The 27,903-nt window shown below is 35.0% G+C and overlaps 2 protein-coding genes across 2 annotated transcripts; both read right to left on the reverse strand.

The window, feature by feature from the left end:
* Positions 1 to 1,504: 1,504 nt before the first annotated feature.
* Positions 1,505 to 4,170, reverse strand: LOC141717165 (wax ester synthase/diacylglycerol acyltransferase 11-like). The gene is made up of 5 exons (XM_074519275.1): positions 3,932 to 4,170; positions 3,218 to 3,805; positions 2,635 to 2,991; positions 2,286 to 2,423; positions 1,505 to 2,026 (listed from the first exon to the last, which is right to left on the reverse strand). Exons 1-5 carry the CDS (start codon positions 4,112 to 4,114, stop codon positions 1,883 to 1,885), a joined length of 1,410 nt encoding a protein of 469 aa, XP_074375376.1. The 5' UTR covers positions 4,115 to 4,170; the 3' UTR covers positions 1,505 to 1,882.
* Positions 4,171 to 5,568: 1,398 nt separating this feature from the next.
* On the reverse strand, positions 5,569 to 11,256 carry LOC141719684 (wax ester synthase/diacylglycerol acyltransferase 5-like). Its single transcript, XM_074522062.1, has 5 exons — positions 10,999 to 11,256; positions 6,719 to 7,306; positions 6,175 to 6,490; positions 5,883 to 6,013; positions 5,569 to 5,755 (listed from the first exon to the last, which is right to left on the reverse strand). The coding sequence occupies exons 1-5, from the start codon at positions 11,254 to 11,256 to the stop codon at positions 5,612 to 5,614; spliced, it is 1,437 nt and encodes a 478-aa protein (XP_074378163.1). The 3' UTR covers positions 5,569 to 5,611.
* Between the last annotated feature and the right edge of the window lie 16,647 nt (positions 11,257 to 27,903).

Raw genomic sequence — 27,903 nt, forward strand, 5'->3', positions numbered from 1 at the left:
CTGTGGGGGTAACCCCTGGCCTGTTCCTATGATAATGAAACAGTGAGACCCGTAAGGTACGAGGTTAAGCTTTGAGCTTTTAATGATCTTTGATGAATACATGGAGTTAGGAGTGAACACATGGAATTCAGTTGAGTAAACGCGGGTTACTCTATAAGATAAAGATCACCTATGTGGGAGAGAAGTGGGGCCGCTTCAAAGGAGAATTGCGAGGCACAATTATTTAGAAACTCCTGCAGAACCAAGACGATGTTCCATGGCCAAAATGGACATAATCATGAGAACTGAATGAGTCAGGAAAGATATAGTGATGAGTATGTCATCGTTTACACAAACGGTCGAACAGTTCAAGGACATCGCGTCATACTGTTTACCAGTAAAGTCAATATACTTATTCGAGCGAAGGTTCAAGGAGCATTCTTTACCTATCGTATGCTATATCTGACCGCCGGAACTATCACCAAGTCAAGCTCCGCGTCTGTCTGTCTATGTCGTGCGTGCTACTGGACCATCAATCTCATTTGTGGGGGATTTTTGGACAAATTTAGTATTTTAGACTAAGTTGTGAATCATTTTGAGACTCTATATGAGTGAGACATATTCTGTGTTAGTGGTGTGTATTTATTGAAACGTATTCTCCTCTTCGAGGGGATTTCAACGCATATTTACACGCTCAAAATGAGTAAAAGGTGAATGAGAACTGATGTTTCAAAATTTTACATTTTAATATGAAAAGTGGTTTTGTACCACATCGAAAGTAGCACAAACCTATTCCTTAATTTTTCTTATAAATACCATGTACCACATCGAAAAGAAAAACAAGTCCTTTCAAACCTCCCTTTATAAATAGAGTCTTAGGGAATCAGTTTTTATTAAGTCAAGGGAATAAGAGTCATCTCTTTCATTCTCAGTCTCTTTAGTCTTAAAATTTTTAATATTCCGGTGATAGTTTTCGGGCTTAGTTCAAGTTCGCTGAGAGTATATTCGATCTATCGATTATACTGGTATCTCGTTTTATCCTGGGAGGCTATCGACTCGCACATACGGTGAGAGGCGAAATAGCTTTAGGGAGACAGTTTCAACTGGACTCGAGGATCTTCCTTTGGTTATATCCTTTCTTTCTCTGTTTGATTTCGTTTACTCACGCACACACTTATTTGATTTATATGTATTAATCGCAGATTGTTTTCACACCTCAAATTGAAAAGATCTACTAATTTTCAAGGACAATATTATTCTGAAAATAAAGAAGTTCGTTAACTTTTCCGACTGAGCCGGGGCTTCATCCTGGGTTAATTAGCTTCCGCTGGTTCTGCCACCGGTCTATGACAATAGCTACACTTGGAAGGAACAACTTACTCATTACTCAACTTATATGAGATGTTACTGATATGAATGTTTCCTCAGGTATGTTATTTGACTTATCAAGAGATGTAATCTAGCAGATGTGTGAATACTATAGTCTATGGAGATTCATTGGAAATGAATCAATCTCCTCGTCTTAAATTGATTCTCTCATTCAATAAAAATACCACAAGTAAATTTAGTTACAGCCTCCATGGCCTTGAGTTCATCCGGTTAACACTTCAACATATGAACATACAACTTCAAAGAGTCTTGAGTCTCGACATTGTTTTTAACCTGAAACGTACTCTCAGAATTTCATAAAACTTGTGACCACTATAGGTTCGTATTCAAATAGCTTGACAGCTCACAGTTCTATTACATGATATGATGTATCTGAAAAATGTTCCTAATTAAAACATACACACGACGACTAATCACATCAGTACGATGCAACCGAAACAAATTTTAAGTTATTTACAGTGAATAAGAAATTGTATTTGAAGAAAGAGCTTAACACATGTAATGCCGACGGCATCTAGGGCTCAACAGCAGCTTTGGATATCATATCGAATGCATCTGAGATGCATGACTTGAACTTGTTTGGATCAATGAAGTCTTTCTCCACTGCAATTCCAAGCCTAAGCTTCCCCGCATAGCTTAATACAGTCACTTGACTACTCTGCATTCATATGATCCATAATATAAATGCTTCTTCAAATGCAAACGACTTTAATTTAAGCATGCGAACATCATATATATTTCTTGCTTAGCTTATCAATAATATTTTTAGTTCTACTTGTATAATAAATTCTATTTTTAAAATTTTGTAGTCGAAGTAGATTTGTTTATATCTTTTCGGACATTGGTACATCAAACATTCATTTCTATGTGAGAAAAGAATAGCTCAAATAGATAAAACTTACTAAAATTTGACATACCTGTGGGGAGCCAGCCACGAAGAAGTAAAGACCTCTCATCGGAAGATTGTGCATACTCATTTTCTCCACCGGTCCTATTAGGTTGCTGATGGTTATGCTAGAGTTCTTCAATGTATTGTGAATGTATTTAGCAGCAGTCTACCACAAAGCATCAATGAATTAGTTAGTTAACACATGTTTCTCTTTAATTTGTAAGTGATCAGTTGCTAGGCTGAGAATCGAAGATCATCACAGAATACTCTCTACCTACTTTGGGCTTGGGCCTTGGCCGCTCTAGTAGTGAGAACTTTGAATACATAAAATAGAAAACAAGAATCTAAAGAAATGTATATATATTTAAAGCATGTACCTCAGGGCCTCTAAGTTTTCTGAGTTTCTCTAATAGTGAACCTGTCAGCAGAACCGCAGCATTATTTCTCTTCCTCTTGATTATTTTTTGCGTTTCATACACAAAATTCACTGGATTTGATAGAGTGTCTGTGCTTAATTTGGGCAGGGGTACGTGTAAAAACGCAAACCGGTTACCCCAAAGTGTTGTATTCGTCTCAGGATTAACCATCTCACTCACTGACTTGTAACCACCCAAATTTCTGGTATTGATAAGCACCAGTGCATTTGAATTTGATTTGCTGGAATTAACTGTTTCTCCTTCCATGTATAATCGACTTCCTAGCAATATCATTCCCGTGATCACGTCATTTATTGTCTGCAGATCCATCGAAAATTCACTGTTAAAACAGATATCTGTTTGTATATAGAGAATCACGTTTACGAAAAATATCTGGATTCTGAGTTATGAATTTGAGAGAGATTAATCGTCTTAAAAATGGATGAATATAACCTTATGTTCCATGTTTGAATCCACAAACATTCACATTATAAACTGTAAGAGTAAAGGTGTTTGCATTTTAGAGTAATATTATTTTATGTACCACTTTGAGTCTGTTTTTGATGATCTTGATATCATCCATAGAAAATTCTATAGTAGTCAAAGCCATGGGGTGGAACTCGACTCCATCGCGTAAGGATCGGATGGGTGACTCAACATCTTTGATGACACTGCTCTTCAGAAGGCTGGCTCCGAAGTCTAATACAGTGTTGGCAATCCAAGATGAAACTTGAGGCACACGTTCCAAAATGCTTGTAATCATGTTATGATCTCCATGTTTTAAAGAGTTTGAAGAATGATGTGACGGAAATGATAAAGGAATAGAAGGTTTGTCTAATCTTTTAAGACATGAAAGAAGTGCTCCTAAGAGAGAATATCCATCGCCAAGTGAGTGATGAAACTTGGCTATAATACTCCCTGCTGCATTGCATGTTGGATACTTGAATATATGAACTTCCCACATAGGCCGGTTTTCCGGCAGTGGATCCATGCCTAATTTCGACAGATAGTCATAGAGATATTCTTCGTAGAATTCTGGTGACATTCCCTTGGGTAAAATGGGAACAATTACATGGTCTTCCAGATTGACTTCAACTTTCTTCCATCTCTGTATTCCATTCTTTTCCGCAACCTGCAATGTGTGTTTCATACATGCATAAGAAAACAAACTAGGAGCTAAATTACACTAATTTCATGCATTTTGTCAATAGTGGATATTTAGATTGCAAGGTGAAAAGAACTATATATGAAGACATACCATAATCGACGAGAAGCGTGAGTTGATGGGTAAAAAATCATTCTTCAGTATAGAAAGAACTGGAAAATTGTGGATGGGAGTTTCGGATTCCAGAACGCTTAGAATAGAGAGGGATAACGCCGAGCTGTTTAAGTATTGGCCTGTTGGACTAACAGGCTCCAGAAAATGTTCTGTACTATCCATATTTCTTGAGCTACCAAAGTACTAAGCAAATGAGACTTGCATGTTGTGCATGCTACAAGCAAACACACATATGTATACAACTCATTTTCAGTTACAGATAACCTAACGGGGGGGGGGGGCGGTTGCTTGCACGCTATAGCGACTTTATTAAATGAAAAGAGGGACTAGTTAGCGACTTGTTAAATGTCAATAGGACCAGTAAGCTACAAAACATTATAGAAATTATGTTCTATCGGTTGCCCACATTTTTTGGTAAGACTATATATGCTCTAAGAGCTCAGATCGGTGTGATGGGCATAAAGTATACACATCATCATTTGAATTTTTACCATCTGTGTAAAATTATTATAAAATATTGAGGGAGAGATACATAATGTTTGGTAGTTTCTAACATTATTCTAAAATTGAACAAATGCAAAATATAATGATGTCATAACAAGATTAGAGTCCAACACAAAATCTCATTACACCAAAACTGATCTTATTATGACCAAAAATGTTTTTAGATACCCTGCTAGAATTTTTGGCTGAGTATACATCTACGTCTACGGCAGCTTTTGAAGTAACATGGTTAGTAAGGTTGCTTGAAGAATTAGGACAGAAGCTAAAACCAATTACACTTTAATGTGATAATCAAAGTGCTATGCACATACCAAACAATCCTCTTCACCACCAACTAACAAAACACATTGAAATAGATGTGCACTTTTCAAGAGACGAAATGCTCTACAAGAACTTCCATACATTCTAATATCTATGCAGTTAACTGATGTGTTCACTAAAATTCCGCCATCCGGACAGTTCAACACTTTTCTTTCCAAATTTGGCATGTCTTCTAGCCAGCCAAGAAGATTATAGAGGGCTGTTGAATATAATGAAAATGATGACTGTGATATAGCATCACAGTGTCTTACACTAGCATCTGTAATTCTCACAGTAATTAGCTCATTGCTGAATTAAGCAGAATCAGTTACAAAGAGGAATGACAGACAGATGGAGGGTATAACAGAATTTCACATGTATATGAGAGATGAATAGAAGAAGATATTGTAGTAAAAATACATTTCTTTGTATTGCTTAGTTAGTTAATTTTACTCTCTTTCTTCTTCCTCAAGCTTAGTATGTAGATCCTTTCTCATTAGAACTTAAATGGCCTAAGATTATATCAGTTTGTAGCAGAGTCAATAGCGATAGTTTTCAGTATATTCATATAAGAACAGCATCAACTCAGTAACTGCAACATTTTTTTAAGAAAAGTTTAACACTCAACATAAATAGCGTGACAAGCGCACTCACAGTTCTCTTACAGTATTGCATAATGTGATATATTTAAACAATGCTCAAAGGATTACTGATAATACAGGATGCACACGATGTATATTTATCAAATCAATCACACCAATACTACGTACAATGCAACTGAAACAGTTTTTCAGTTTACTACACTGAATAAGAAAGAGCGCGATATTTATAATGCAGATCAAATATCAATGGTATCTATGGACCAACCGCAGCTTCAGATATCAAATCGAATGCATTTGCGATGCATGACTTGAACTTGTGTGGATCTATGAAGTCTTTCTCTACTCCAACTCCAATCCTGAGCTTCCCCGCATAGCTAATTACTGTAACTTGAGTACTCTGCATATAACATATATAATTAATGGTTAAAATGCAAAATAATTTCATATGTACGAAACAGAATTCAGTTCATTTATGAGAAAAGAATGAATTGATTAAAGATAATATGTACTAAGATTTGACATACCTGTGGGGAGCCAGTCACGAAGAAGTAGAGACCTCTGATTGGAAGATTATCCATACTCGTTTTCTCCACGGGTCCAATCAGGTTGCTGATGGTTATGCTTGAGTTCCTCATTGTGTTGTGAATGTAGTTAGCTGCAGCCTACCAAATGCACATAGCATCAATCAAAAGGCAGCATACATTTTTAATTTAATTTGTATCTGTTCAATCTATTCAGGCTGAAAATATTTATAACTTAACTAAAAATATATAACCTCAGGGCCTCTAAGTTGTCTGAGTTTGTCTAATAGTGCACCTGTTAGCAGAACCGCGGCATTATTTCTTTTCCTCTTGATAATTTTATGTGTTTCGTACACAAAATTCACCGGAGTTGACAGATTGGTGGTGCTTAATGTGGGTAGGGGGACGTGTATAAATGCAAATTGGTTACCCCAAAGTAATTTATTTGCCTTAGGATTAACCATCTCGCTTACTGACTTGTAACCACCCAGGTTTCTGGTGTTGATTAGCACCAGTGCATTTGAATTTGTCCTGCTGGAATTCATTGTTTCTCCTTCCATGTACAATCGACTTCCTAGCAGTATTATTCCCGTAATCACGTCATTTATTGTCTGTAATATCCAAACAAAATCAACTGTCAGAAAAGATATCAGCTGTATATATAGATAGAATATCTTATAGAAGTAATCTACATATTTTTTGTCTTTTTTTGTTGACAAATATATATCTTGTCTTAAGCTTGATTGAATTCAACCTTTTATTATGTCCCAATTCATACTCATTTATCTTATGAAAAATAAGTGTAAAGTTGTGTGCGTTATATAATAATGTTAATGTACCACTTTGAGTCTGTTTTTGATGATTTTGATATCATCCATAGAAAATTCTATAGTAGTGAAAGCCATGGGCTGGAACTGGACTCCATCATGCACGGATCGGATGGGTGACTCAACATCTTTAATGACGCTGCTCTTCAGAATGCTAGCTCCAAAGTCTAATACAGTATTAGCAATCCAAGAAGAAACTTGAGGCACACGTTCCAAAATGCTTGTAATGATGCTATAATCACCATGTTTTGAAGAGTTTGACGAGTGAAGTGAGGGAAATGATAAAGGGATAGAAGGATTGTCCAATCTTTTCAGACATGAAAGAAGTGCTCCTAAGAGAGAATATCCATCGCCAAGTGAGTGGTGAAACTTGGCTATAATACTCCCTGCTGCAGTGCATGTTGGATACTTAAATAAATGAACTTCCCATAACGGCCGGTTTTCTGGCAGTGGATCCATGCCTAATTTCGACAGATAGTCATAAAGATATTCTTCGTAGAATTCTGGTGACATTCCCTTAGGTAAAATGGGAACGATTACATGATCTTTCAGATTGACTTCAACCCTCTTCCATTTCTTTATTCCATTCTTTTCCGCCACCTGCAGTGTTCGTTTCATATAAGAAAAGAAACTCAATTTATAGTACACATAGTAAGAATTTATAGTACTGGGCACAAAGGCAAGTTATACTAGGGACACAAAGGCAAGTTATTGTCCCAAAGATGGGTATTCGTGATCCAGTACTCTTCGACACAAACATGGGCTTTTGAGTGTATATATTGTTAATAGTGTACAACTAAATAGAGATGTGAAACGAACTATGAAGACATGCCATAATTGACGAGAAGCGTGAGTTGACGGGTAAAAAATTATCCTTGAGTATTGAGAAAACTCGAAAATTGTCAAGCGGAGTTTCGGATTCTAGAACGCTTAGGATAGAGAGCGATAAGACTGAGCTGTTTAAGTATTGCCCTGTTGGACTAACGGGCTCTAGCAAATCTTCTTTAAACTCCATACTTAGGCTACTTTCAGCTTCTGTTGAGATCTTCATATGTTGTATTGAGTACTTTTTTAGCTCTCGTCTTGCTACCAAGTACTGAGATATGCATATTATGCTACATGCACAGACACATTTATATAACTCGTTTTGAATCACCGATAACCCCAGGGGGCTGCTGTTGCTTGCCTAAAGATCGACTTCAATAATAAATGGTTACAGGACTAGTTAGCTAGAAACTTCTAATTGCTTGTTCAGCATAAAATTATTTGTATTCATGTTTCTGTTCAAACGGCTTATGTATTACTTTTCAAACATTCATCTTGGTATTAATTGTTTTTAGACATAATTGCACCCGCTATAATCATTTTGCACAAAAATAACAAATGTATATTAATTTATGTAATATGTGGTTACGGTTTTTTTCACGATTTTTAAAATATTGAATTCGTAATCAAATTATAAATTAACGGTTATTTAAAATTGTATCCACCACCCACAATTTACAATTATCCGTAATATGCGAATTGATTGCAGGTAAATTTTACCGTTGATACATTTGAGCAGATTGAATGTTTCCTAAAATAGTCCAAAACATGCACCAAGCATCTTCTTCCTTAGAAATGAAATTTGTACCTGGTCTTGTTGTTGTAGACCTCATCCCAGTTATGATTTTATGTGTATTTATGTTGGTCTCAGCATTTTGGGTGGCTGCTGAGATTAAGGTATGGACAATTATTCTAAATAATTTTAGTATTATCCGTGTTTGTTGTCTTTCTTCAAATCAGAATTATTGTTTTTCAAGATCAATTGTTCATATAATTTGAATAATTTATGTACATAATATTCAGTATACATATTTACTTGATGGCATAAATATTTATGTACATCCCATTAAAATTGATCAAATTTTATTTAATTGTAAGTACCATTTTTAAAATATAATAGGATAAATTTTAATATTTAAAATTTTACTAAAATAAATCAAAGATGACAATTATTGGTACACCTAGAGAAAGAGCGCTTTCAACCAACTCAACTGTTGGTCGTTGATTAATGTGGAGAATTTGACAATTCTAAATACGCTATAAATTATTGATAAAAATGATTTAAATTTTGACAGTTATCTCTGTTTGTGTAGGCTAGCAGCATTTAATCTAAATCTAATAATTCTAGAAAATCTTGGCAATAATAGAATCTATAATAATTATTACTTATTAGGATACTCCTTCTATTCCATTTTAATAGTTCATTTTGTAAATTTCACACATATTAAGAAATAGAAGATTGCAATATCCATTTTATCGTTTTCATACAATAATACAACTTAATACAACTTAGTTTTTACACATTATATTAATTACACATACTCCAACACAAAATTAAATATACACGTGTATATATACACACACAAAAACTATAAAACAATGTGCATTTTGATTTTTTATACAAGGACATTTATGAGTAGGGTCTTTTAGTTAATATTGAAACTACAAAATTTGTATAGGTTAAAGAACTGAAAAATATTTTGGGAAATTTTTATTTTACAAAGTGGACTATTAAAATAAGATGGAGGGAGTATTTACTTAAATAAATGGTAAACATAATTTAAGGATTATGATTGATAAAGTAATTTTGTTTGAAGTACATCAATGTTACTAAAAAAAAGTACAACAAATTATTGTGTTTGTAGCCAATCAAAAGACGGAGAATTACAGCAAGATAATAAATGGAGAGCACTCAGGGTTCACTTTACCGTACTACACCAATCTAAATCATTTTATTATTTTCAATGATTTTTATACCAAAAAAAATATTTTGCAACTTTATATCTTGAAATTAATATTTAAAAAATACTTTCATATAATATAAAGGTTGAGTTTCTATTAAATTGTAAATTTAAATTAAGAAAATAAAGCTATGTAATCAAGTTTTATTTCAGACAATATAAATTTATAGCTAATATAAAATATTTACATTTTTATATTAAAAAAACCCTTGCTTATATGATATAATCTCATAAATTAAAAAGTAAAGGCAAGTAATCAGGTGTTATTTCAGAAAATATAAAATTTAGAGTTAATATATAATATTAACGTTTTAATATTCAAAAACAATTGTTTCTATTATATAATAGAAGCAATATATTTTGAGTCTACTACAAAATCAATTTAAACTGTGTTTATTAATTTTCAATAATTTTTATACCAAACGATTTTTTGCAATTTCATATTTCGAACTTAACATTTAAAATCTGTAACTATATATCATGAAAAATTAAAAATTGCAAAATTTTGCAACCTCATATTTTGAAGTTAACATTTAAAATCTGTAACTATATATCATGAAAAATAAAAAATACCAAAAACTATTATATAATAATCTCATCATAATTTATAAAAAAATTAAAATTTAAAAGTTAGAACTTATATAATAATTACAGTTTAATATTAAAAATTATAAAACACAAAATTGCATTTCACTATTAAAAAATGTAGAACACCCAAAATAATATTATATATATATATATATATATATAATTCTCTACCGAGCACTCTTACTTATTAGAGTTATGTAGTCCAATATTTAGAACTCAATTTGATTCAAATATGTAATAATTTTAAATAACTTTGTTATGTAATTCTCTACCGAGATCTCTATAGTTCAAATTAAACTACGACCTCATATGTAAATAATACATAAGATTTAAAAAACATAATTAGCTAGCTATGAATTTTTTTTATAATATACATTTAAATAATTTTTATTAATATTTTAGGATGCAAACATAAATATCTCTTAACATTATTTTGCAATTTCAAAATTCAAATTTCAAATTAAAAGATAAGTTCATATAGGTCTTGGATTTTTATATAAATACACAAGTGCATTTTACTCATAAAATTTTTAAACTGTTTTGGGATGACACTAGAGAAGGAGCACAAAATCAGCTTTCACAAATGGACCTAAATCAATGGATGGTCCAAGTCTCACTCCATTGGAAGGTTATCTAAAAATTAGACAAATTCAAGCTTATTTTCTCTACCAATGAGAAAAGTTGAGTTTCTATAACCAATCAGAAGGCGGAGAATTCCAGCCAATCAGAAGGCGGAGAATTCCAGCCAATCAGAAGGCGGAGAATGGGGAGCACTTAGGTTTCACTTTAAGCAATCCCGTGGTCTACTACTACACCAATCTTTTTTTTAGAATGGAAAATTCATTAACTTGAAAATTCAGAAGATAACATCTCCAACAATAAGTTTGGAGGAGACATAAAACAATTGTGGCAATTAACCATATATGGTAATTTAGCCATTAAATGAGCTGCCATATTAGCTTTTCTCCTAACATGACAAACAGATAAATCTGAACGGGTCTTAAGTTTCTCTTTACTTTCCTCTATAATATGCCCAACCTCAAGCTGATAGATCTCTTCCTTCGGCAAAGCATGAACTACCATTTCAGAATCACACTCTATAGTAATTCTATGTAAACCCATGTCCTCAATCCATATAATAGTCTCTTGAACTCCTCTGGCCTTTGCTTCGAACATGTGCTATATCTATCCCACACATAGGACATAGAATTGTTGTAGCTATTCCTTTCCCATACAATAAATTCCTGTTGTGAATATGTTGTGTACTTGATGATCACTTAAACAAAATATCTAAGTAGATTTTACTTAGTGAAATAATGTAGCACTCGACGGATAAGAATTATAGTCCCGACGGATAACTTATTATAGTCCCGACGGATGATTAACTTATTATCCATCGAGTGAGTAGCTTATGTAATAATAAGTTTGTAGCACAGTGATGTATGCACCTTTGTATAGAATCTGTAGTAGCATATAAGTCATGTTGACTTTAACTAGATATGCAGAATAGGTTGATTAATTGTACATAAGTAATGTCTTGTAATTCTGTATAAGTGAAATGAAGTCAAATGCCAAAATAGCTACCGACGGATGATTAACAAAGTCTTCGACGGATGATCAAATGACTATCAACGGATGTTTAACATAGCAGTCGACGGATGATCAATTAAGTCATCGACGGATGATCTGAAAGTCGGCGGATGATCATATCAAGAATTCAAACATCAGTTGAACAATGAAAGCTGACACACAGCCGTCGAGTTGGATACAAACACATTGTGGAAGCCCATTAACTGGGTAATAGAGGACGAAAAGCAGCAAAGATTAAGACTGTTAGATTTTATATTTGTTCAGTCTTTTTAACTTTGTAATCTTGGTATTATATAAACTAAGAGAGTAGCAAATAGAAAAATAACTGAGAGAGAGTTGAGAAACACAAAAACAGAGAAATCTTTGTAAGCTTAATCTTTAGCATTTTCTGTATTCTCAGCAGTTCTATTTTGTAAGCAGCTGTGAGCATTTCTGCACACAGAGTCCTCCTGATATATTATATATATCTCTGGTGGAATTGTTTAAATCCACCAGAAAGTTTTTAAAGACTCTCATTTTTCATTACTTGTGTTTTGATTCATTTGAGTTTATATTCCGCATTGTGCTAATCAAAACAAATATATCAATAATCGAGTTGAACATTTTCATTTCAAGAAAAAGGTTCAAGAATTCCATTCAACCCCCCTTCTGGAATTCTTGCTACATTGTCAAGGGACTAACAATTGGTATCAGAGCAAGCTCTTAATCTACAAAGAGTTTAAAGATCAAAATAATTCAGCAAGATGAATAAGAAAGATGTTGGAGTCAAGATTCTTTTAGATAATTACCATCATTGGAAGGTAAAGATGCATCTTCACATGCTTTCTCAAGATGAGGCCTATGTGGACTGCATAGAAAGAGGTCCTCATGTTCCAATGAGAGCTGCAACAGGAAACGAGCCATCTGTTTCAAAGCCAAGGCATGAATGGTCTGATCCTAACATTGAACAAGTCAGGAAAGATAAAAAGGCCATGAACATTTTGTTCAATGGTGTTGATGCAGACATGTTTGATAACATCATCAACTGCAAAACTGCCAAGGAAGTTTGGGACACAATACAGATAATTTGTGATGGCACTGAGCAAGTAAGAGAAAATAAAATACAGCTCCTGATTCAGCAATATGAGCATTTTCACAATGAAGAAAGTGAGTCCTCACTGACATTTTTAGTAGATTCCAAAAACTACTAAATGCTCTTAAGTTGCATGGAAGAGTTTATCAGACTAAAGACTCCAATCTGAAATTTCTCAGATCTCTTCCAAAGGAATGGAAACCAATGACAGTCTCATTGAGAAACTCACAAGATTATAAGGAGTTTACTTTGGAGAGACTGTATGGCATTCTGAAAACCTATGAGCTTGAGATAGAGCAGGATGAAAGAATGGAGAGAGGAAAGAAGAAAAGAGGATCCATTGCACTAGTTGCCGATCTAGAAAAGGAGAAGGAAGTGAAGATGGAAGCTGTGGAATCAACTTCAAAGGTCTGTGAAAGCAAGGGTAAGGGGCTAGCTGCAGAAAATGAAGATTCATTGAGCCAAGATGACATGGAGGACATTGATGAGCACCTAGCATTCCTTTCAAGAAGATTTGCCAAGCTCAAGTTCAAAAAGAACTTTGGAGCAGCCAAGCCAAATAGAAACATGGTGGATAAGTCAAAATTCAAATGTTTCAAATGTTGCTTGGCAGGGCATTTTGCAAATGAGTGTAGAAAGTCAGAATCCAGCAAGAAAAAGTTTGAGTCTGTAGATTACAAGCAAAAATAGTTTGATCTAATCAAACAAAAGGAAAGGGCTTTTATTACACAAGAGAATGACCGGGCAGCTGATGGTTTGGATGAAGATAAAGATGTCAGCTATGTCAATCTAGCCCTAATGGCCAAGTCTGATGAAACAGAGACAAGTTCCTCAAGCAATCAGGTAATCACTACAAACCTTGTACATTTATCTAAAGCTGAGTGTAATGATGTAATAAATGACATGTCTACAGAATTGTATCATTTGCGTGTTACACTTAAGTCTCTCACTAAGGAAAATGCTAAAATCAAAGAAAACAACTTATTTTTAAGTGAGAGGAATAATGTGCTTGAGTCTCAATTTGTTGAGTTTGAGAAACTAAAAATTGAGTGTAGGATTGCCAAGGAGGAATTAACTGAGTCCTTGAAAAAGGAAGAAATTTTGAAGAAGCAGCTCGATCGTGAATAAGAGGTGATTAAAGCATGGAAAACATCCAGAGATGTTCATGCTCAAATCACCAAGGTTCAAGGAATTGAGTCTTTTCGTGATGAAGCCTGGAAAAAGAATAACGAGAAACTAGAACCTATTTTGGTAGATGGGTTGCTGACAGATGTAGACTCGACGGATGATGAGGACTATCCGTCGGATAACAAAAAGTGTTATCCGTCAAATTATAAAAATCCTCATCCGTCGGCTGTAAGCAAACCCATTAGCAAAGCCAAATTAATCAAGTTAAATGATAAGTATGGGTCTGTTTCCAAGAACTTTGTTTCAGGAGAGTCAAGTCAAGCTAAGAAAGGGAAAAAGGCTAATGTTGGTCACATGACTGTCAAACAGTTAAGTGACAGACTTGAGAAAATAGAGGTAAAAACAGAGACTAAAAAGAAAAACAATAGGAATGGTAAAGTAGGGATTAACAAACACAATAACTACACACCTAATAAATATGCTCCTAGAAAGATCTGTGTCAAGTGTGGTAGTATAAATCATTTGTCTGTTAATTGCAAATCTGCCATGCCTACTCCCATGTCTGTTCAACCTCAATTTCCTAACATGAATGCCATGCCTCCCATGCCTGTTAATGCTATGCCTACACAGAATATGAATGCACAGTTTGCTAATATACCATTTGCACCTAATCCATATTATGCTGCATACAATATGCCTCAAATGCCATTTAGCATGCCTTACTGTAATAACATGTTTGCACCAAGCATGCCATTTCCTGTTAGCCATAACATGCATGATAATTCTGTTGCATCTAGTGGTTTCAAAGGCCCAACCCAAATGACTAAGGAAGAATCTGAAATTCCTAAGTGAAATGAGTTAAGACCTAAGAAATAGAAGAAGAAAGCTAACAAGGCAGGACCCAAGGAAACTTGGGTACCAAAATCAACTTGATTTGATTTTGATGTGTGCAGGGAAACAGAAGGAATCTTTGGTACTTGGATAGTGGTTGTTCAAGACACATGACTGGTGATTCTACCCTGCTCATAGAGTTTAAGGAAAGAGCTGGCCCAAGTATTACTTTTGGAGATGACAGCAAAGGATATACTGTGGGATATGGCTTGATTTCAAAGGACAATGTCATTATTGAAGAGGTTGCCTTAGTGGATGGTCTCAAATACAATCTGTTGAGTATCAGCCAGCTTTGTGATAAAGGAAACTCAGTAACCTTCAACAAAGAAGCCTGTGTTGCGACTAACAATCAAAACAACAAAGTAGTTCTCACTGGTGTGAGAAGAGGAAATGTGTATCTAGCTGACTTCAACTCAACTAAAGCGGAAACTGTAACTTGTCTTCTCAGTAAAGCAAGTCAAGATGAAAGTTGGCTATGGCACAAGAAGCTATCCCATTTAAACTTCAAGACCATGAATGAGCTGGTAAAGAAAGAGCTAGTTAGAGGCATTCCTCTAGTGGAGTTTATAAAGGATGGACTGTGTGATGCCTGCCAAAAAGGGAAGCAGATCAAAGCATCATTCAGGAAGAAACTTGATTCAGCAATTGAAGAGCCTCTGCAACTCCTTCACATGGATTTGTTTGGACCAATCAATGTATTGTCAATTTCAAAGAAAAGATTTTGCCTAGTAATTGTAGATGATTTCTCAAAGTTCTCTTGGACATATTTCCTAAAGTCTAAAGATGAGGCTAGTGAAATCATCATCAATCACATAAGGCAAGTTAACAATCATCCTAATTTTAAAGTTAGAAGAATTAGGAGTGACAATGGAACTGAGTTCAAGAACTATGTCATGAGAGCATTTTGTGAGGAAAATGGGATCTTGCATGAGTTTTCAGCAACAAGGACTGTAACACCCCCAGATCCGGGGTCGGGGATCCGGGTCGTCACGGTCTTTCTTTCCACAATATCACTTCACTTAATTAATAATAAATAACCTTATGCTGTGACCCCACACTAACATACACCACAACCCGTTACAGTCTCAGAGATGAAATTTAAATAAGTACAAGTCTTTGAATCCACAATTTAAAAGTTATTACAACCCGAAATGATTACTTGATAAATTTATAGTTAATTGCCATTATCTGCCACAAGTTATAATTATACATAATTGATTCTCAAAAGTAGATGGTCTGATCTACAATAGATCTACCTCTGCAGCTATAGCAGCTACAACATCAACGGGAAGACGCGGGACGCTTCCCACGCGCTTGCGCTGGGTCTGCTGGAGTCTGGCCATCTTTCCTAACTGTTGTTGTGTGATGAAGAAATAAAGCAAGGGTGAGCAGCAAGCCCACCAAAATAATATGTATAATGATTTACAATATATGAGCCTACTCATAATACTCATGAAAGTCTTGGTCAAAAGAAATGAACCAAGTTTGATATCTTAATGCGATGAAGTCGCAAAATATTCAGTATATATACATATATACTTTTAAAAATATTGGAAGTCCTCTTCCATGCATAATATACACAAAGTCCCAGTGTATAACTGTATAAAAAAAATATCGTTGCAAGGTGATCTCATATATCTAACCTTGTCTCAACGTTTTTCTGAAAATCTTTGTCATTCATAAGACAATTATTAATTAGATATAAGTTTAAAAGATGAGGTTACCAAATACCCCAATATACTTATATCTTTCCCAATACTACTTGAACTACCACCGTTCAAGTTATAATCAGTTTCAAAAGTTCATCACATAGATGAGACTACAAGACAAGATTTGAATAGATTCAATCTTTGAAATATTATTGAATGAAATAAAGTTACGAGATACTTTATTTAGTCTCGATATATATATATATCCACATATATATATCTCTTAAACATTTCCTGGAACCTCTGTTATGTAAAGTATGAACAGAGTTTGAAACATCCAATGAATTTTGGAAAGGAAAAGAATTTTGGCATAAACCCGATATCTCGCTGATCAGGCAAAGATACCAATAAGTAACCTTTTCTACTGTAGATGGATGAATTCCTCACCGGTCATCACCCTGGCCGCATTAGGACCTCGCGCTAGACCGTACCCCGGCCCCTCACGCATTGATGGACTGCCACCCAGCCACTTACACAATAATAGACCGTACCCCGGCCTGTCGCTTATGCCGACTCAATGAGATGGGCTTACTTCCCGAACGTTGGGCAAGTAATCAATTCATTTACCAAATCTGCAACCTCGTTGCGAATATAAAATACACCACAGAGCCGGATTCCCCAGGTTTTGAGCGAGTATTTAAATCCCCTTTAAAAAGGAAGATCTTAAATATAAAAATGAGTTTTGGGATCCGCTCTGACTTTTAAAAAAATCATTTTGAAGACTCGAAAACACTTTAAAGAGTGTTTGGAGTAAGGCTGATTTAATGAAGTAAATCAGTCCCCAGAATATTAGAAAATATCTGAATATTATTAATTTAAATAATATTCCCATAAAGAATAATCTTTATAAAAATAATTGAAGTAGAAGTATTAAAACTTATACTTGAAACGAGTATTAAATAACCCAAGATATACTTATATGAAAGTATTATCTTTATTTGAATAATCGAAAATAAGTTTGATTATTGACATCTTATTCTTTAATAAAATAAAGAATATATCTCAGCAAATAATCGGAGTCATAGATCCTCAAATGAATATTCAAATAATATTCAATAAATAAAATAAGCTGAGTCATAATACCTCGAATGAATATTATAAATAATATTCATTAAATAAAATAAAGGAGTCATAAGCCCTCGAATGAATATTCAAATAATATTCAATAAATAATATAAAAGAGTCATAAGCCCTCGAATGAATATTCAAATAATATTCAAATAAATAAATAAAAGGAGTCATACGCCTTCGAATAATATTCGAAATAATATTCAATAATAAAATAAAGTTAAAGTTATCGAATAAACCTTATTCGATTAATAGTTTTGAAAACTATGACCATATATATATATATAAATATATATATATATATCCATATCCATATATACAAAATCTACTCGGGATCCTCGACTCCCGGTTTTAGAAAATATTTTCACCTTTGGGTCCCTATACTAAGGGTATATGCAAGATACCGCTATCTTCTAGCATAGGTATTATCAACTGAACCAACAGATATATATTTCAAGAATATGAAACAGGCATGCATATGTACCATATCACATGCTACAATATATCGCAAGAATTTGCTAAATAACCAACATGCATCTATCGCAAGATAATGCATATACAAGTGTATACATCACAACAACAGTATAACGGATAGAATACTTGCCTGAGTGCTCCCGGATAGACTTACGCTTAGAGTGGGTCCGATAACCTATGAACAACAACATAAGTCGGAATTAAACCCCGGTCGCTTAAGAAACTAGACTTTAACCATTTAGAGTCCTAATGTTCGCTTTCGCGCTTAACGGTTTACTTAAGTCGCTCGAGTACTCTCGGCTCCACCATTTTTAATAAATTAACCATTAAGGGTTTTATGGAGATTCTTTCGCGAGTACCTTACCAACTACCTAATCCACCTTACATAATTGTTTCATACTCCAATTAGTCCTTTAAGGTCTTTAACCAAGGTTTCAAAGTAAGGCGAGGGGAAATGTTTCGTTCGCGAAACGCCGTTACTTAAAACAGTCGTTTTTCCTAAACCGTACATCGGAATCAAACGAACTACATATCAAAACGAAGCTCGTAACATGAGCTATCTAAACATGGCAGTGGTCATAATCTAGCAGTGGGTTCTTGGGTCCTAATGTTATGCACAAAAACAGTCCAAAGAAAATCGGACATTACGACGGCTATGTTTACGCGATTTCCCAAAATTTTACCAACCAATTGAACCACCAATCAATCCCAATTCACAACCCAATCAAAACTCCATCCATACTTTATCATAACAGCCCCAACAACTCAACATTAACAATTTATACTATTCTTTATCATGAATTTAAACTACACTTAAGTTCATTAATCAACAACCAAGATTTACAACTCCAAAAACAACCCAAAATCAACTAATCTCTACATACACAACCATCAAGCCTCTCATGAACTATATTACTCATATTATGCTCTTAACATTCAATAACAAATCTTGGTTAAGAGATTATACCTTCCTTGAAGCTTTTAATCCATGAAAGATCCTTGGGATGTCCATGGAAGCCTTAATATATGCTTAAGCTACCTTGACCTTGCAAATAAAATCAAGAATCACAAATTTGTTCTTGAAAGTTACTATTCACCCTAAACTAAAATGATTTGTTTGAGATAGAAAACCTTTGATTCAAGCACTCAAACTACTTGCTCTTCTTAGTTATGAAATATAGGATCCAAAGAAACAAACCTTATAATTTTCCATGGAGTATAGCTTGTGTTTTGAATTTCTAATTCACCATTTTGGTGAAAAATTCGAAATGAAGAAGATGAAAAGGGGGGAGAGAGAAGCTTGCTTTGTTTTCTTGATCTTTGTGCATAAAAAGCTTGGTTGATATCCTTTTGTTTTGTTAATTACCTTTTAACCATGGTAAAATTTGTGTGGCTTGAAATCAACCAACAATACCTTCCCTTTGGTCATGCTTATGTCATCCTCCTATGTCATCTTCCCACACTTGTCATCTTCTTGTTGGTGTGGTGACATCATCATCACTAACCTCTTTGATTAGCTCTTAATTACTTGGCTAATGACCGCTGATCTGTTATACGGTTCACTTAACTTTCGTTCTCGTTTATCGTTTGAGGGATCATACCCGGGATCTTATTACTTGGGTTCCCTTAACCTTTCTCAATACATTATATTCCTTTTATGATCCTCTCTTATAATCCTTGAATTTAAATCCTTTTAATCATGTTACCTTATACTCAATTCTTTCCGTATCTAGTGGATTTTCGGGAAAAATCAAAGTGTTCGGAATTGGATTCTGACGATCTTTACATACACTTATATACCATATAGAGTACTAATAAAATCTCAGAATATCCATAACAGAACCCCTACATAGTGTGGCATGAAAAGTTTTCTCGATCAGCAAAAACACTATTCATAAGGGTTTCAAAATTTCTCAAAAATTGGGGTTATTACAGTCTCCCCTCCTTAAAAGGATTCCGTCCCGGAATCAGATAGAAAACAAATGGGGATACTTTCTTAGCATTATATTTTCTAACTCTCAAGTAAATTTTCCCACATTGTGGTTCTTCCATCAAACTCTGAATAGTTTGATAACCCTTCTCCAAAGCACTTGTTCCCTTTTCACTCTATAACCCTTCCTGGTTGCTCCATATAGGTTACGTCGGGTTACATATCTATGCGCTCATATGCCTCTATTTATCTGGCATCTGAATTTCACTTCCTTAACATTGATACGTGGAATACGTTATGAACTTGTTGCAGGTTCGGGGGTAAGGCTAGCTCATATGCTAACCTCCCAAACGTCTTAATATATCCAAGGGTCCAACAAATTGTAGACTTAGCTTTCCTTTCTTTCCGAACCTCATCAATCCTTTCCAAGGGATACCTATAACATTATAGGTCCCCTATTTCATACTCTTTATCCTTTCGTGTCAAATCAACATACTTATCATGTCCATCTTGGGCTACTACCAGCCGTCCTCTGATTAGATCTATCATACCCTTGGTCCTTTGGACTACTGCGGGTCCGAGCATCTTGCGCTCTACAACTTCATCCTAACATAAGGGAGATCGACATTGTCTTCCTTCAAGGATCTCATAAGGCGACATCTCGATAATGACATATGATCTATTGTCGTAAGATAACTCAATCCGAATTAAGTGATCATTCCAAATTCTTTCAAGTCTATTACACAGACTCTTATCATAGCTTCCAATCATTAGAGCTCTTGCTTCTCAATACCCATTCTTTTCCAGTTCGTAATCGCTATCACCTTCCGTTCCTAATATTATACTGGTTATACTTTTGCTCGTTAGCGTTCTATAACCTTTTAATAACCACGTCAACCTTAGTATCACGAACGTGTTCCCATTCCGCATACTACCACCACTTTATTACTCCTTTTTCAGTTGTTTCTATTTTCCAAAATTTGATCAATCAAATAGAAGTAAAGGAATTTGTTGAGAGATCACTAAGATCATGAACACTTGTTATATCGCATAGTTAGTACAGAAGGTGGCCAGCCTTTAGTACTTGACAAGCAATTAAACAATAGATGGTATCCTACTAGGCTTCTATCACACAGATAGATAGTCATTCGGCAATACCTCCCCTTCTGGAAGGGTTGTTCTTCTCAGCTTACATGAAATGAAAAGAAGAGAAAAGAACAAATTGAAGAGAATTGTATATAAAAAAATATATATACTGCCACAAAATATCTGGCTTGGAACCTACCTCTGAATTATAGAGGTTTGTCATAGGAGAACAAAACATAAACGTATTTATATCAGCATCAAGTATTATAGCATCGTATTTCCCATGCCTAAATATTTCTATTCCGTCCATCATTCTATGGACCCATGCTCTTCCTCGAGTTTAAACACAATCACCTTTAAAACTCCCTCGACATCGAAAATCGAATCTGGGATCTCATTCTATACATCATCGCTACTAGAATTCTATGCTTGCACCGCAACCTTCCTCGTATAATAATACGACTCTCTATTGATAAGAAAGAATAATAATTCACTAGGTAGATACTCTACTTAATTAGTCTATCAATGATAACTTATACACTACCACGACCCGATTAATGGTACTCAATCTCAACACCCATTCCAATACAACTCTCATGGTTGTAATCAGCTCACTACTCGCAGAATCATTGCTGCCTTACTATGGTCCACCACTGACCCACTGTAGTCATTCATTTTTCCATAAAATCTTAATATCTAACCATACGGAGTCTATACATGTTGTATCAAATTCTTCTAAGGAGTTAACATAACCACCAATCACAATTCATGAAGAACACTCCAAACTCTGACGTACTTTCATGACATGAAGCAGATAAAATTGCAGAAGAGTTTCAATCAAAGCAATGATAGCAGGTTAATACCATTCTTAATCATATGCCTTAAATAGAAGACTTAACTCAAGGGTTCATCTAGTCCTTTTTGAAACATGGTCCTGGCTTATCTCAAGATAGGACCTTCTAAGATAGATAGCCCGTTCATGGCGATTACACGAATTAAACCTTTACCAACTACTATTACGGTTGGGTATTGCACAGTCATCAGAAGGAATGTCAATCTTCCAAACCATAATTCAACCTTCACATTTTTTTTAACCATCATCACTGTATTCTTTTGGCACACGCGCCTATAATTATCCACTTACCTTTAAAGTGTCGGCCACCTCTTTGGCCTTTCCTGATAGTACAATTTCCTTATAGTCAATGTCATTTTAACCACCTCCAAATAATTTTCTACCTCATTTCAATCACAGCTTATGTGAAGATGTTTTCCTTAAAATCTGATGAGTAAAAAAAAAATCACCATTTTTCCATAAGTTATTGCCTCAGTCTTTAGAGGTTAATCACTGTCATGACTGACTCTCAATTATACTTAGAGCATCTTCTATCTTAAGTCCTAATTGCCCTGAACAATTTCGACCATTACTGGTTCGATCCATACCTTCTCGTGGTTTAACACGTGCCTCACTTGGCATCAATATAATTACGTCATATTTCCTTTATCAACATTTCTATTCTTGAGAATTTTGAATATTACCTTTTTCCTTATAAAACCTCTAGGGTTATCCTTGAATCGTTCCTCCTGTATTCCTTAGATACAGGGCATATCAAAATACCATTTACTACTACTAGAACCATTGTCTATATACTTCTGAAAAAAATTCTCCACTGATTCTTAAAGGTTGTTATTACCTTAATCCTTTCCAATTCATCCTGTCAAAACTCATACTGTCCCTATTAAGGGTGACATGCCAACCTTTATGCAGTCCCCTAGGATTCATTTTAAGTTACCAATGTTCTATCCTTAATTCCACCTTTAAAAGGTACCTGCATCCTTCTATGGATAACCCAAGTCATATATCCCTGATAAGGGTGTCCTATTCAATCATTCCCACCTCGATAGTCTATACCTAACTTCATAATAACATCCTTATTCAAATTGAGGTCAATCCATATGGACTCCAAAAGATAACAATGGTCATCCGCTTTTCTTTCCTGATTTGGTAATGATAACATGGATGTTCTGGAAGATATTGGTCATGTTCAACGTGAACCTCTTCTTAATAATTCCTTATTTACTTTTGTTGTTTATCTCCACAGTCATCTCAATGTTGGGATATCTCTCATACCTGACGTCTCCCTTTCTGGGTATCGAGCCACCAGTCTTACATTTCACATTATTGAAGGTCACTTCCTTCATCCAAATTTTTTTTTTCCTGATTTCTTACTTTCTTGTCTCCTCAGTCTATCCGCGTCTCATTATTTATCCTTCGAATTATCTCAAGGTTTCCTCGAATCCTCCCAACTTAAAGGGGGTACAATATATGTATCTCTTATGCCTTCAACCATCAATTTTAACTCATGGTGGATCATCATCATCCTGACGATTACATACTTTTCTATTTCTATTGCTATGAGTCTTTAGGGTTTCCTCATACCCGACTCCCTTATCATACCTCAAACTCTTTTGCCTTTATATCCCTTTCCACTTCAGTCCCTTTTAATTTCCCTTTCTCTTATCATTATTTCATGAACCAACACAACATAAGCATTGATTTCAAACATCCCGTCATTCCGGATTCGTGTCCTTAGAACGAATCTTGACAACTTTTACAACTTAAATTCACAATTCATCATACTCGTCTGCCTTTGTTCTGGCTCTAAAGCTTTTACACTCTCTCCATAACCTTGGGAATTACTTTCCCGAAAACAATTGGCTGAACTTTAATCAGTTTATCATAACCTCTGGCTCCGTACCTTTCTTGGTCTTTCACCAGCGGGTGGCCTCTCTCTTAGGAGGGTAAGTGACAAAAACAGTCCTTTGTGGTTCGTCAATCATTTAGAATCTCAAATGATTCCTATATTTCCTTTAGCCAGGCTCTTGCCTCGACTAGGTCAACTTGTTCCTTGGAACTCTGAGAGCTTAACGCTTTAAAGGTCATGAAAGAATTTCCTGCCGCATTGTCCCCTCAGGGTGGTGGTTGGGGATAATAGTCTAAGTTCTCTTTAGACAGGTCCATGAATTGCCATATTGGAGTACCGTCTCGGGTCTCCTTTCCTTACTCGACTTTCCATTTCCTTAGTATGGAATGTTTCATCCTTCTCCCATATTTGGGGTTATCTTGTACGTTAAAATCCTCATTTTCCCTTACCATCTTTCTCGATATTAATCTTTTATCTAATTGTTGGCTCTCTGCCTTCATTCATAACTTTTTCTGGCACAATATGATCTTTTCCAATAATTCGGGCTGTATTGCAATCTCAAACAGCTTTTCGGTACCGGCTCCGGTTACCTTCACTTTTATTTCCATTTTCTCAAAATCTCTTATAAACTCTCCAAAAGACATTATCATCTTGAGTCTCTCCTTTTTACTAAGGGCATCAGCCACCATATTGGCTTTCCCCGAATGATAAAGAATCTCCCAATCATTATTCTTGATTAGCTCTAACTGCCTCCTCTGGCATATATTGAGCTCTTTCTACGTAAAAAGGTACTAGAGCTCCTATGGTTTGTGTAAATCTTGCACTTCTCTCCATACAAGTAGTGCCTCCAATCTTTAGGGTAAAACTATTGCCACGAGCCTAAGCTCATGGGCGGTGATATCAAATTTCATATTACCTTAATTGTCTTGACGCTGACGCGATTATCTTGCTGTGCTAAGAAGCACCCTAATTCCTTATGCGAAGCGTCACTTACAAATCACAAAATCTCCTTTTCCATCCGGCAACGCCAGCATAGGGGCCATCACCAACCTCTGCTTCAGTTCTTGAAAGCTGTTCTCGCATTTCTCTGTCCATTCGAACTTCTCAGTCTTACGAGTAAGCCGCGTTAAAGGGGCTACTATCTTTACAAACTTGAACGAACCTCCGGTAGTGACCGACCAATCCTACCTCTGGTAGTCGACCTAACCATGGTCATCAATTCATCAGTGGTCCTTTATCCAATCTTGTCAGGATCCTCCTTGGGATCCTCCTCAACAACTATCCCTTCTAGGACAACCTCCTCAACCGCTACATCTTCAATATCAGCATCATCCGGTCCTGCATTAGGACGCTCTATTGGATCCACAATCTGATCTCCGGTTAGTAATAAAACATCATCGCGCTGTTGCTCCTCAACCTCAGGGTTCGGAGTCCCGCTACCATCTACGATAACGAACTACGCTTCTATCACGATATTTATAAGGGTTCCCATAAGGGTTTTAACTGTCAGTGCTACGTTAGGTAGCCCGACTATGAACTTGGCAAGAGTTCTTATTATCTTAGTTAACTTATTATCTTAACGTCCCATCATCTCTGAGGTTTATAACGCTTAGCTCTGATACCATTTCTGTAACACCCCCAGATCCGGGGTCGGGGATCCGGGTCGTCACGGTCTTTCTTTCCACAATATCACTTCACTTAATTAATAATAAATAATCTTATGCTGTGACCCCACACTAACATACACCACAACCCGTTACAGTCTCAGAGATGAAATTTAAATAAGTACAAGTCTTTGAATCCACAATTTAAAAGTTATTACAACCCGAAATGATTACTTGATAAATTTATAGTTAATTGCCATTATCTGCCACAAGTTATAATTATACATAATTGATTCTCAAAAGTAGATGGTCTGATCTACAATAGATCTACCTCTGCAGCTATAGCAGCTACAACATCAACGGGAAGACGCGGGACGCTTCCCACGCGCTTGCGCTGGGTCTGCTGGAGTCTGGCCATCTTTCCTAACTGTTGTTGTGTGATGAAGAAATAAAGCAAGGGTGAGCAGCAAGCCCACCAAAATAATATGTATAATGATTTACAATATATGAGCCTACTCATAATACTCATGAAAGTCTTGGTCAAAAGAAATGAACCAAGTTTGATATCTTAATGCGATGAAGTCGCAAAATATTCAGTATATATACATATATACTTTTAAAAATATTGGAAGTCCTCTTCCATGCATAATATACACAAAGTCCCAGTGTATAACTGTATAAAAAAAATATCGTTGCAAGGTGATCTCATATATCTAACCTTGTCTCAACGTTTTTCTGAAAATCTTTGTCATTCATAAGACAATTATTAATTAGATATAAGTTTAAAAGATGAGGTTACCAAATACCCCAATATACTTATATCTTTCCCAATACTACTTGAACTACCACCGTTCAAGTTATAATCAGTTTCAAAAGTTCATCACATAGATGAGACTACAAGACAAGATTTGAATAGATTCAATCTTTGAAATATTATTGAATGAAATAAAGTTACGAGATACTTTATTTAGTCTCGATATATATATATATCCACATATATATATCTCTTAAACATTTCCTGGAACCTCTGTTATGTAAAGTATGAACAGAGTTTGAAACATCCAATGAATTTTGGAAAGGAAAAGAATTTTGGCATAAACCCGATATCTCGCTGATCAGGCAAAGATACCAATAAGTAACCTTTTCTACTGTAGATGGATGAATTCCTCACCGGTCATCACCCTGGCCGCATTAGGACCTCGCGCTAGACCGTACCCCGGCCCCTCACGCATTGATGGACTGCCACCCAGCCACTTACACAATAATAGACCGTACCCCGGCCTGTCGCTTATGCCGACTCAATGAGATGGGCTTACTTCCCGAACGTTGGGCAAGTAATCAATTCATTTACCAAATCTGCAACCTCGTTGCGAATATAAAATACACCACAGAGCCGGATTCCCCAGGTTTTGAGCGAGTATTTAAATCCCCTTTAAAAAGGAAGATCTTAAATATAAAAATGAGTTTTGGGATCCGCTCTGACTTTTAAAAAAATCATTTTGAAGACTCGAAAACACTTTAAAGAGTGTTTGGAGTAAGGCTGATTTAATGAAGTAAATCAGTCCCCAGAATATTAGAAAATATCTGAATATTATTAATTTAAATAATATTCCCATAAAGAATAATCTTTATAAAAATAATTGAAGTAGAAGTATTAAAACTTATACTTGAAACGAGTATTAAATAACCCAAGATATACTTATATGAAAGTATTATCTTTATTTGAATAATCGAAAATAAGTTTGATTATTGACATCTTATTCTTTAATAAAATAAAGAATATATCTCAGCAAATAATCGGAGTCATAGATCCTCAAATGAATATTCAAATAATATTCAATAAATAAAATAAGCTGAGTCATAATACCTCGAATGAATATTATAAATAATATTCATTAAATAAAATAAAGGAGTCATAAGCCCTCGAATGAATATTCAAATAATATTCAATAAATAATATAAAAGAGTCATAAGCCCTCGAATGAATATTCAAATAATATTCAAATAAATAAATAAAAGGAGTCATACGCCTTCGAATAATATTCGAAATAATATTCAATAATAAAATAAAGTTAAAGTTATCGAATAAACCTTATTCGATTAATAGTTTTGAAAACTATGACCATATATATATATATAAATATATATATATATATATCCATATCCATATATACAAAATCTACTCGGGATCCTCGACTCCCGGTTTTAGAAAATATTTTCACCTTTGGGTCCCTATACTAAGGGTATATGCAAGATACCGCTATCTTCTAGCATAGGTATTATCAACTGAACCAACAGATATATATTTCAAGAATATGAAACAGGCATGCATATGTACCATATCACATGCTACAATATATCGCAAGAATTTGCTAAATAACCAACATGCATCTATCGCAAGATAATGCATATACAAGTGTATACATCACAACAACAGTATAACGGATAGAATACTTGCCTGAGTGCTCCCGGATAGACTTACGCTTAGAGTGGGTCCGATAACCTATGAACAACAACATAAGTCGGAATTAAACCCCGGTCGCTTAAGAAACTAGACTTTAACCATTTA

The sequence above is a fragment of the Apium graveolens genome, chromosome 4 (assembly GCF_009905375.1).
Source record: "Apium graveolens cultivar Ventura chromosome 4, ASM990537v1, whole genome shotgun sequence".
In the NCBI taxonomy this organism is placed as follows: Eukaryota; Viridiplantae; Streptophyta; class Magnoliopsida; order Apiales; family Apiaceae; genus Apium; species Apium graveolens.

Bases quoted from the DNA above. Each gene is read 5' to 3' on its own strand.
- LOC141719684 (XM_074522062.1), bottom strand. From the start codon at position 11,256: ATGTTCGAAGCAAAGGCCAGAGGAGTTCAAGAGACTATTATATGGATT. The intron at 6,014-6,174 runs GTGCACTATTAG...GGTAGGCTGCAG, and splicing joins TGCCGCGGTTCTGCTAACAG to CTAACTACATTCACAACACA. The intron at 5,756-5,882 runs GTATGTCAAATC...TGTTATATGCAG, and splicing joins TCGTGACTGGCTCCCCACAG to AGTACTCAAGTTACAGTAAT.
- LOC141717165 (XM_074519275.1), bottom strand. From the start codon at position 4,114: ATGGATAGTACAGAACATTTTCTGGAGCCTGTTAGTCCAACAGGCCAA. The intron at 2,424-2,634 runs GTACATGCTTTA...GCTTTGTGGTAG, and splicing joins GAAAACTTAGAGGCCCTGAG to ACTGCTGCTAAATACATTCA. The intron at 2,027-2,285 runs GTATGTCAAATT...ATATGAATGCAG, and splicing joins TCGTGGCTGGCTCCCCACAG to AGTAGTCAAGTGACTGTATT.